At 40.3% G+C, this 10,093-nt stretch overlaps 1 protein-coding gene across 3 annotated transcripts in view; it reads left to right on the plus strand.

The window, feature by feature from the left end:
- The window catches only part of Hira (histone cell cycle regulator), a 102,741-nt gene extending 93,778 nt beyond the window's left edge, over positions 1–8,963 (plus strand). For all 3 annotated transcript variants that reach the window (XM_074061213.1, XM_020160706.2, XM_074061214.1), the window contains one exon: positions 8,164–8,963. In XM_074061213.1, the coding sequence (XP_073917314.1) occupies positions 8,164–8,280 (117 nt within the window). In that variant the 3' untranslated portion in view covers positions 8,281–8,963. The remainder of the gene's footprint in view (positions 1–8,163) is intronic.
- The last annotated feature ends 1,130 nt before the right edge of the window (positions 8,964–10,093 follow it).

Raw genomic sequence — 10,093 nt, forward strand, 5'->3', positions numbered from 1 at the left:
AGACTTGAAGGTCTTGCTGTGTACAGTGGCCTCCTCCATTTCTTAACTCAGTTTTTTAGTTTTTGTAGGACTTTTGGCTGGGTTCAGAATTATTCCCCTCAGATCAAGTGCTGTTATTAGAAAATCTGGCAGAAATCTACTTTCCATTGCTTTGTTTGGGGTCCTGTCTTTGTTGGTTTTCCTGTTGTCTGTTTGAGACATGGTCTCACTATGTTGTCCAAACTGGCCTCCATCTCATGATCTTCCTACCCCAAACTCCTGAGTGCTGGGATGCACCACCCCCTATCTTGGTGTTTTGAAGATTCCTAAGTCTATGTCTTTCATTCATTCTGTGGAAACAGAGACCCATGATTTTCTTTAACTGTCTTTTTTGTCTTCCCTTCCATTTTCCCTATCATCTGAGCGACATAATGCCCTCTTTAAAAAAAAAAAAAGAAGTCTGCCTTACCATATTTATAGTTCCAATACTCTGCTAAATTTTAAATTTAGTCTTTATTTCTTCGTGCATAGTAAACTTAGGTTAACATTTTATGCCTGATAGTTTTGGTATTGGGAGCCCCAGTGGATATTTGTGTTGCCTATAAGTGTTTCTGCTGTATCTCATTCATATTGTCTTATCTCCTTTGCTCCTGGATATTTTTGACTGCCTGCTGGACATGGTATCTGAAAAGCTAGAGGCCTGAAGAGATACTACCTTCTTCCATAAAGCACTTTTAGTTGTACTTGCAACTGCTGAAGGCACCCACAGGGTACACAGTCCAGGTCAGGGATCAAGGTTTTCTGGGCTGCCTAGGACTAGAAGGTGGGTTAGTGCAAAAGCCAGTTTGCTTCCAGTTGACCTCATTCTGTGGTACAGGCATTTAGGGCACCAGCACAAGGAGTGGGGGTGGGTTAGCGGGGATTCCCCCTTCTAGTCTGCTGCTTCTTAAACCCCAGCCCTGGCTTTGGTCCCTGTAGGCCCTCAAATCTGTAGAAGCTGCTGCCTCTTTTCGCCAGCTACAAGCAGGACATGTTACTGATGCTTTGCCCGGGAGAATGTGGGTCCCCTCCCAGAGTCACTCCTCATTGTGGCCTCACCTGCTTTCTACCTTCTACAAACTGCCTAAAATCACTGGTCTGTTCATTGTCCTTTGAATCCATGACAGATGCTTTCAGGCACAGGTACAGGTAAATAATAACTCATCTAATGGTGGCTAAATAGATTTTTTTTTTTTTCCTCTCCTCCAAAACCAGTCAATCTGGAGGCAGTTGGTATCCTGTATATTTGATTCTTCTAACTTTTTCTTTGTGGTCACAAAGGAGCTTTCACATGCAAATTCAAGCAAGAACTGAAGGAAGTTAGTACTAGTCACATCTTCTTCACTGTCAGGAAAAGAGAAACTTTCCTAGAAACTAGCCTGTGCCTCACAGTCAACCGTGAAATCATTCGGACCCCGTATTACAAGGGAGGCTGGGAAAGTAAACAGCTTTTCTGTCTCTGTAAGAATACATAGGAGAAAAGCTCTTTGAGTCCTTCCACAGTGAACGGGGACACCACCAACTCCTCATGTGTTAAGTGTGACCCCAGCACTCTCTTGTTGCTGGGGTTCACTTCTTTGTGAACGCTTGCGGTGAGAACTGGTCATCCAGGTGAGAACTGAGACTAGTCCTTGAGATAACTGGAAAAGCCGAGCCATGGATGGAGGGTGGACTTCTGGCCAGCAATGCTGACTTAGCAGCCCTCTCGAGGGCTGTTAGGAGAACATCATTTCACGTTTAAGAGCCGTTTGTAGACTGTTTCCTTTTCTTTGAACTATCTGTTGGAATGTCATTTGTTTTTCTTACTGGTTTGTAGGAACTTTTCATATATTGTTGTAACTCATACTATATGTGATTTGAGCTGCCGGTGCACCTCAGAAGCCCCAAAGGTCCAGGTTTCTTTTAACTTCAAGGATACTGGCTCAGTGTACACAAAAAGACAGGAAGCAGGGGGTTGGGACACTTAGGTGCCTGGGCTTTGCAATGGCCACCCTTGCAAGTGTAGGAATAAATCCCAGTTTATTAATCCCAATTGGTTTAATGTGCAGCTAAACTCTGTTTGCTAAAATTTTGTCAAGGATTTTTGCATCATTGTTCATAAGGGATGGATATTAATCTGTCATTTTCTTGTAGTATCTGTCTGGCTTGAGTTACCCTGGCCTCGTAGAATCAATTAGGTGGTGTTCAGTTGCTTTAAAGTTTTGGAAGAGTATGTAGAAAATGAATGCTAGTTTTTTAAATGTTTGATAGAACAGGCCAGAGATGCCTTATGTAGTGGGAGTTTTTTGATTATTGACTCAGTTTCCTTCCTAGTTAGAGATCTGTTCAGATTTTTTATTTCTTCATGATTCAATCTTGGTAGATTGTTTATTTCCATTTCATCTAATTTGCCAAATTTGTGTATATGATTGTTCATAGTATTCTCTTATTTATAATTTTTTGTGGGGTTGTCTAGGGTCTGAACCTAGGACCTAAGTATGTGCTGTAGCACTAAGCTACACCCCCAGTCCCATTTTATTTTTGTGGCATTGGTTGTAATTTTGCCTCTTTCATTTCTGGTTTTCATTGAGCTTTTTCTCTCTCTCTTTTTTAGTCTACCTAAGGTTTGTCAGTCTTTTCAATTTTGTTGGTCTTTTCAAAGAACCAACTCTTGGTTTTGTTTATTATCTCAATGATTTTTCTACTTTATCTCTGCTCTAATTTTTATTGTTTTCTTCTTTCACTTGCTTTGGTTTTAATTTGTTCTTTTTCTAGTTCCTTAAGGTGTAAAGTTAGATTGGTGATATGAGATCTTTCTTTTCGAATGCGGGAATTTACAACTAGGGATTTCCCTCTTAGCACTACTTTCACTGCATTCCAGAAATTTCAGTGTTTGTACTTTCCTTTTCATTTGTTTCAATAAGTTTTCTATTTTCCCTTGTGGTTTCTTCTTTGAATCATTGGTTTTTAACAGCGTGCTTTTTAATTCCAATGGCTTTTCCCATTTTACTTCGGCTATTGATATCTGGTTTCATTATTCCATTGTGACCAGAAAAGATAGTTTGTACAACTTCAGTCTTTTAAATGTATTAAGGCTTATTTTGTGGCCCAACATATATTCTGTCCTGGAGAATGTTACACATACACTTGGGAAGCACACGTATGGTGTTTGGTAGTGTGTCCTGTATATATTCATTGGGTCTAGTTGGGCTCAAGTAATGTTTATATCTTCTTGGTGAAGTGACTCTTTTATCATATAATGTCCTGATTTGTCTGTTATAAAAACTTTTGGCGTTAACAATCTTGTAACTCTCCATTTCATCTGATATTAGTACAGGTTGAACATTCTTAATCCACAAATACAAAATGTGAAATGCCCACAGTTGGAAACTTTTTGAATGCCATCATGACTCCACAAGTAGAAAAATTTCAAACTCTGGCCTTAAGCAGTCCTCTTCCCTCAAGTCTCCTGAGTAGCTGGGACTATAGGCACATATCACCCTACCCAGCAATAGCCTTTTTTGCCCCTCATTTCATTCCTTACTGTCTTCTATGTAGTTGCTTTTTTTTTTTACTGACATGTTTTGATTCTCTTCTCATTTCCTTTTATCTATATTCTATAGATATTTTCTTTGTGATTACTGTGGGGATTATATAAAACATCTGAAGTTTTTAACAGCCTATTTTTAAGCTGATAGCAACTTAATTTCATTTGCATGCAATAATTATACGCCCTTATCTTTATGTATTGTGTACTTGCTAGCAGATTTATAATTATTTTTATGCTTTGGTCTATGTAAATGCTGTGATAAGAAAGTTAAAAGTGGAGTTACTAATCAAAATGACAATGCAGGGTTTTGGGAATTTGTTTTTGTTTTGTCTAAGATAGGGTCTCACTGTATAGCCCAGAGTAGTCTTGAACTCTTGATCTTCCTGAGTGCTACCATGCCTGGCTACAATAATACAGTACAGATTTTTATATTTGTCTATTACTCTTTACTGGGAGAATTTTATGTGTTAACTGTTCTTTTGTTTCAACTTGAAGGAATCTATTTAGCATTTCTCACAGAGCTGGTGTGAATGTAATGAACTCCCTTGGGTTTTGTTTATCTTTGGAAGTGTCTTGATTTCTCTCTCATTTTTTGAATGGCAGTTTTGCTTACTATAGTATTCTTGGTTGTAAGGTTTTTCTTTCAGTGATTTAGACATTTTATCCCACTGACTGCACTGATAATCTTATTATATATCCCTTTTACATGTGAGTCACTTTTTCTCTTGCTGCTGTCAAGATTCTGTCTTTGACTTTCCAGGGTTTAATTATGATGTGTTCCTTTGGGGGTTTCCTATACTTTGGGGTTCATGGGGGGTTTTGTATTTGTAGATCCATGTCTTTCTTCAGATTAACTCTGCTCCTTTCTTCTGGAATTCCCGTAATGTGTGTATTGGTTACTCCCTGGCATATCCCATCAGTCACTTAGGCTGCTTACTTTTTCTTAATTCTGTTCTCTTTTGCTCCTCAGACTTGATGATTTCACATGATAATTTCACTACTTCTTTCTCTTACTTGTTTGAGTCTACCATTAAACCCTCTAGTGAATTTTTCAGTTCAGTTATTGTTCTTCAACTCTAGAATTTTTGTTTGGTTCTTTTTTATAATAGCTTTCTTTTTAACTGATATTCTAACTAGTTTTCCTGGCTTTATTTAGTTGTCTGTGTTCTTGAGAATATTTAAGACATTTGTTTTCAAGTCTTATGTCATGTCAGTCTCAGGCCTTTTTATATTTTAGGGTCAGTTTCTCAAGATTTATTTTGTTCCTTTGAATGGGCCATATCTTCCTATTTCATTGTATGCTTGTGAATTTTTTTTTAATATTAAGTATTTGAAGGGGAGAGGGAGAGCCACCTCTCCCAATCTTGGTAGGTCATCTCCATACAGGGGAAGCTAATAATTTATAGGGATTCATACATCTAGTTTCATAGGTGAAACAGGCCTAGAATTTTTCATTCCTTGGTCAGTTTTAGAATCAAAATTATATTTACATCATAGAATGGGTCAGAGGTGGCTCTTCATTTTTTTTTGTTGTTGTGTTCTCTAAATTTGTATAAGATTGGAAAAATGTGATCATTGAAAGTATCTTAGAAAAAAAATATATAAAACAAATCTCTTTCAAGCTGGCCGAGTGGCTCAAGCGGTAAAAGTGCCTGCCTAGCTAGAGTTGAGGCACTGAGTTAAACCCCAGTGCCTCCAAAAAGAAAAAACAGAAAGAAAGAAAGTGTCTTAGAAGCCACTTTAAAAAACCTAGTATGCTTGATATTTTCTTGGTGGTAAAAAAGAGTTATCCTTTTCAAGTCAGTTTGTATAAATTATGTTTTTCTTGGAACTTGTCCATTTTCTCAGAATTTTCAAGTTTGTTGGCATAAAGCTATCGAGAGTGCTCTTATCTTCTATATCTGTAGTTATGTCCCTTTTTTATTTTACTGTCATTTCTTTGAGCTTTCTCTCTTTTAGGGGGTTTGGTAGAGGGTCAATACTAAGGTTTAAACTCAGGGCCTCACTTGCTAGGCAAGAGCTCTCCCACATGAGCCACTCTGCTAGCCCAAGCTTTCTCCTTTCTTGATTAATCTTACTGGAGTTTGTCCTATAAGTTTTTGTCTTTATTCATCTTCTGTATTGAGTCTTTACTTTTCCTTTTTTTTTCTAAAATGTCTTTCCAGTGTTGCTTTTTCCCCCGATTCCTTAGGTTTGACTCTTGGCTTATCATTTTTTCATGTTCTCTATTATAATCTGCTTATTTTATTTATTATTTGTTTATTGGTATGTTTATTGAGAGGCAGAGATCTTACTTTGTTGCCTGGGCTTGTCTTGAACTCCTAAGCTCAAAGAATCCTCCCACTTCAACCTCCTGAGTGCTAAAACTGCAGGCATGTACCACCATGGCTGGCTCATAAGCTGTTTAATTTTGTAAATACTTCTAAAAGCCCCACTTTTTGCTGAATTGTACTAGTTTTGGAGATTTAGTGTTTTTATTGCTATTCTCTTGCACTATAAGACATTTTTTATTTTAGATAATTAAAGTGAATTTTCTATTTGACCTATGAATTTTTGTTTTGTTGGTATTCAAAGAATGTAATTTATGTCATGGTTGGGCAAACTTTCTATCTAAAGACAAGGTTGTTAACATTTTAAGCTTTGCAAACTCATCCAGCCTTTTCCAACTACCTCAGCACCTGAGGTTGTAGCTGTAGCATGATACACACAAACAGGTGTGGCTACATTTGGATAAAACTGTTTACCAAAATAGATGGTGGCTGGATTTGGCTCATGTTGAACCATCTTTGTGATGCTTATTATTTTGATAAGGTTTTGAATATTTCATGTGTGCCTAAGAAGAATATGTGTTCTGTGGGGCTAAGGGGTAGAACACATACCTAGTATGCATAGGACCCTGGGTTCAATCCCAGCACCCCTTTGCATCCCCCCCCCCGCCCCAAATAAGAAGAGTATGTATTCTTTAAAACTGTGGTGCATCCTTTGTATGTCTGTTAGGTCATGTCTACTAAATGCTGTGTTTGTATTACTTTAACCTGAACACTTTTGCCTTTCTGACTAATCATTAATTAATTAATTCATTAATTGTGTATTAAAATCTCCAAGGGTGGTTTGTTCCTCTGTTTTGACTCTTTCCCTAATGATGTTTTTTTGTTAGTTAGTTTGTTTTGTTTTGTTTTTATCTACTTTGATAATGGTAAAATGAGTGGGTGTTTTTGTTTAGCTTTTGTGACATCCCTCTTGCTGTCTTTAATTTTCAACTTCCTGTATCCACATTTATTGGCTTTTTGTTTGCTTATTTGTTTTCATGATGCCGGGGTTGGAATAACATAGCCTTGCTCCTGCTATACAAGTGCTTTACCACTGAGCCATACTCCAGCCCCAAGAATATTTTTATATTTATCATATATAAATAATAGTTTGGCTAGATTAAAAAATGAGATTATAAGGGTTAGACTTTTTTTTTTTTTTTTTTTAAAGACAAGGTCTTTGTACCCCAGGCTGGCCTCAAACTCATCCTCCTGAGTGCTGGAATTACAGGCATACACCATCACGCCTAGTGAGATTTCTTCTAATATATTAAAAAGACTCCTTTTTGTGAATCTTGGTATCTTTTTCTTAGTAGGTGATACATTCTTGTTCTTTAGAAATTTCCAGGATTTTTCTTTTTATTGTACATTTCCTCTGTTCTGATGTTATCTAGATGGCACATTTTCCATATTTTATTTGATCAGTCTAAACTGTTCACTTTTCTTTAATTGTATGATGTCTTCTGGTACTGTTTCTTCACCTCCTTCCTTCTCTCTCCTGTGGAATCCTGTCTTGTGGATGGCGGACTCCTCTGCCACTCTGTCTGCTTTCACTTTCCCCATTCAGCTTTTCCCTCCTCCCTACCTGTCAGAGCCTGGGCTGCTGCTGAGTCTGATTGGGTCTCCAGCAGCACCCATTCTCCTGCTGATCCCATCAGTGCCGCATGTCTCTAAACCTAATATCTACACTGGATTCTTTAATGTCATTCCTAGTTGTGTTACAGGTTTGTTGTCATGCTTATTTTAAAAATCCTGGGACTTCTCTTGCTGTTATAAGTGTCATCTGGTTGACTGTTTTTCCTTTGAGGCAGCTGTCCTCAGGATCTGCTTTTTTGGCCTACGCAATAGAGAACCTACCTAGCAGTGCATAGTACAGCCTGTAGTGCAAGTGTGCACTGAGGGAGGCATGGGCAAGGGCCAAGAGCAGAGACTAATATCAAACTAACATCAAAGCTAATACCAAGCACCACCTCACCCCATGCCTAACCTCCCATGCCTGGAGAGCCTTAGCATAAAGAGCATCCTCTCCCAAACATCCACTCTCCTTACCTCAGCTTTTCTGTGCCACCTCCCTATAAGGTCAAGCTCCATTGCCCAGTCAGTACAAGGTCAGCTGCTACTGCCACATTGTCTTACACTTGTGCCTGCCCAGTCTTTCAGCTCTGTGAGGGTTATTGCATGTAAAATCATTCTTTCTCTCTTTGATTTCTTCAGTGGCTGACATAGGTCCCTACCAAGACAGGGAAGTCGCTCATGATCTAGGTCTTCTCCCTGACATTTCACTCAGCTGCCACTCTGTGTCCACAGGGTCTGCGGAAGAGGGAGCTGCTGAAGGAGCTGCTACCAGTCATTGGGCAGAACCTCCGATTCCAGCGCCTCTTCACCGAGTGTCAGGAACAGCTCGATATCCTGAGGGACAAGTAGCCTACCCTGGCCTGCCCTGGCTACAGCATGGGCAGGGCCACACTCTCGCCACTAACAGATGCCCAGGGCCAGCCCCTTCCTGGCTGGGCTGCAGAGGGAGGAGGAGACACTGGCAGGAGATGTGCTGTCCTGCACCAGCGCTGGCCCAGATCCCTGGGCAGACGTGCCCTGCATCCTGGGCCTAATATTGCCTCAGAAGAGGGAAACTTGTCCCTCCCTCCAGGGCCCCCAACAGAGGGGGCTCTGCCCGGCTGCCCTGGGGCCAGCAAGGCACTCCCAGGCCTGCCATCTCCAGCTCAGTCCCGAGGTGGACACTAGCCCTTGCCGCTGCAGGTGCCGTGCTGCTTCAGCTATGACAAATGAGCCATTTGTGAGAGCGAGAATCCAGAAACATTAGGTATCATGCAGTCAGCAGACTGACCTGAGACCTATGTAAAAGGAAAGCTGTTCCAACACACGGACTATTTTTGTACTAGAATTTGCTAACTTGTAATATGAAATTTTCTTTTGGCCAATAATCAGGATATCCCTATAAGTTACTTGGACATTGGTCACTTGTAGGAAATTTAAACTCTAATTATGACACTGAAAAATAATTGTACTGAAATTAATTTGTCTATCTTCATTTGGTTTAATTTTTAAATTGTTTGTAAAAAGAAGTTTTGGGGGGGCGCGGGGAAGAGGGGAGGGGAATTTCTTTTGTAAGTGTAAAATAAATGAACATGCATTGGATACCAAACCATGTGGCCTCCCCTGCCTTTTCCTTCTAACATCCACTGTCCTCCCCCTCTTTGGATCTTGCTCCTAAAGTGGACACTGACAGACCATCAGAGCCCGAAAGGACCTTTTGATGTCATCTGCTCCCACCCTGTCTCCATGCAGAGAAGTTCATCTCTTGATGTGAGGATCATTCTGGTATTGCAGCACCTCTGGGCTGGCCTAGGGCTAGCAGGTAGGTATCATGGCCCAACCTAGACCTGGGACTAGCAGGCAAGTATTATGGTCCCAGCCTCGCTAGGCTATAGCTGGCTGTTCAGCCGATTTCATGAAAGGAAATCCAGTAAGTACAGGCTTGATGTACTAAATTTCCAGAGACCAAGTGTGGGGGTGCATATCTATAATCCCAGCACTTCAGTTGCACATGGCCTCAAGACCAGCAGGCCTGTCTCGGGTCCAAATCAGCAAACATCTGAGCCCCGTTTTTTTTTTTCAGCTATCAAATGGAGATGAGGGTAAGAAAGACTGCATAGCTATAAGGACAAACAGATCATGTAGACAAAGTCCTGGCACCTAGATGATGCTTCTATGAAGGAAAACATTGGCAATTGTTTTTACCACTACTGTTGGGAGAAGAAGGAGAAACAAGAAGTATAAAATCTGGAACTTCCATTTCCAGCTAAGGTGGAATATCAGGGACCAGATTTACCCTTCTGTCTGAAACAATCTGTGAGCCTGTCCAAAGCTGGTTTCAAGACACTGGATCTCAGAAACAGAGATAGGGATGAAGGTGTAGCTCGGCAGTAGAGTGCTTGCCTAGGAAGGAAAGGAGGGGAGAGAAGGGAAGGAAGGTCCCATCTACTACCTGGAGAAAGTAGAGACCAGCAGAATTAGAATTCATTTAACGAAAAACCCCAGAGAATAAAGAGCCCACTAGATACTTGCAGGGGACCCCTTGAGTATTCAGCTGAGCATTGACTGACAGTGAATGCACTTTTCTGAGGCCAGGCAAAGAACCATGTGAAAGGAACAGAGTGAAAATTACATGGCTAGCAGCCTCTTCAACAAAAACTGCTGGGAAAACTGGTTAGCAGTC

This window comes from Castor canadensis, chromosome 18, assembly GCF_047511655.1.
Source record: "Castor canadensis chromosome 18, mCasCan1.hap1v2, whole genome shotgun sequence".
Lineage (NCBI taxonomy): Eukaryota > Metazoa > Chordata > Mammalia > Rodentia > Castoridae > Castor > Castor canadensis.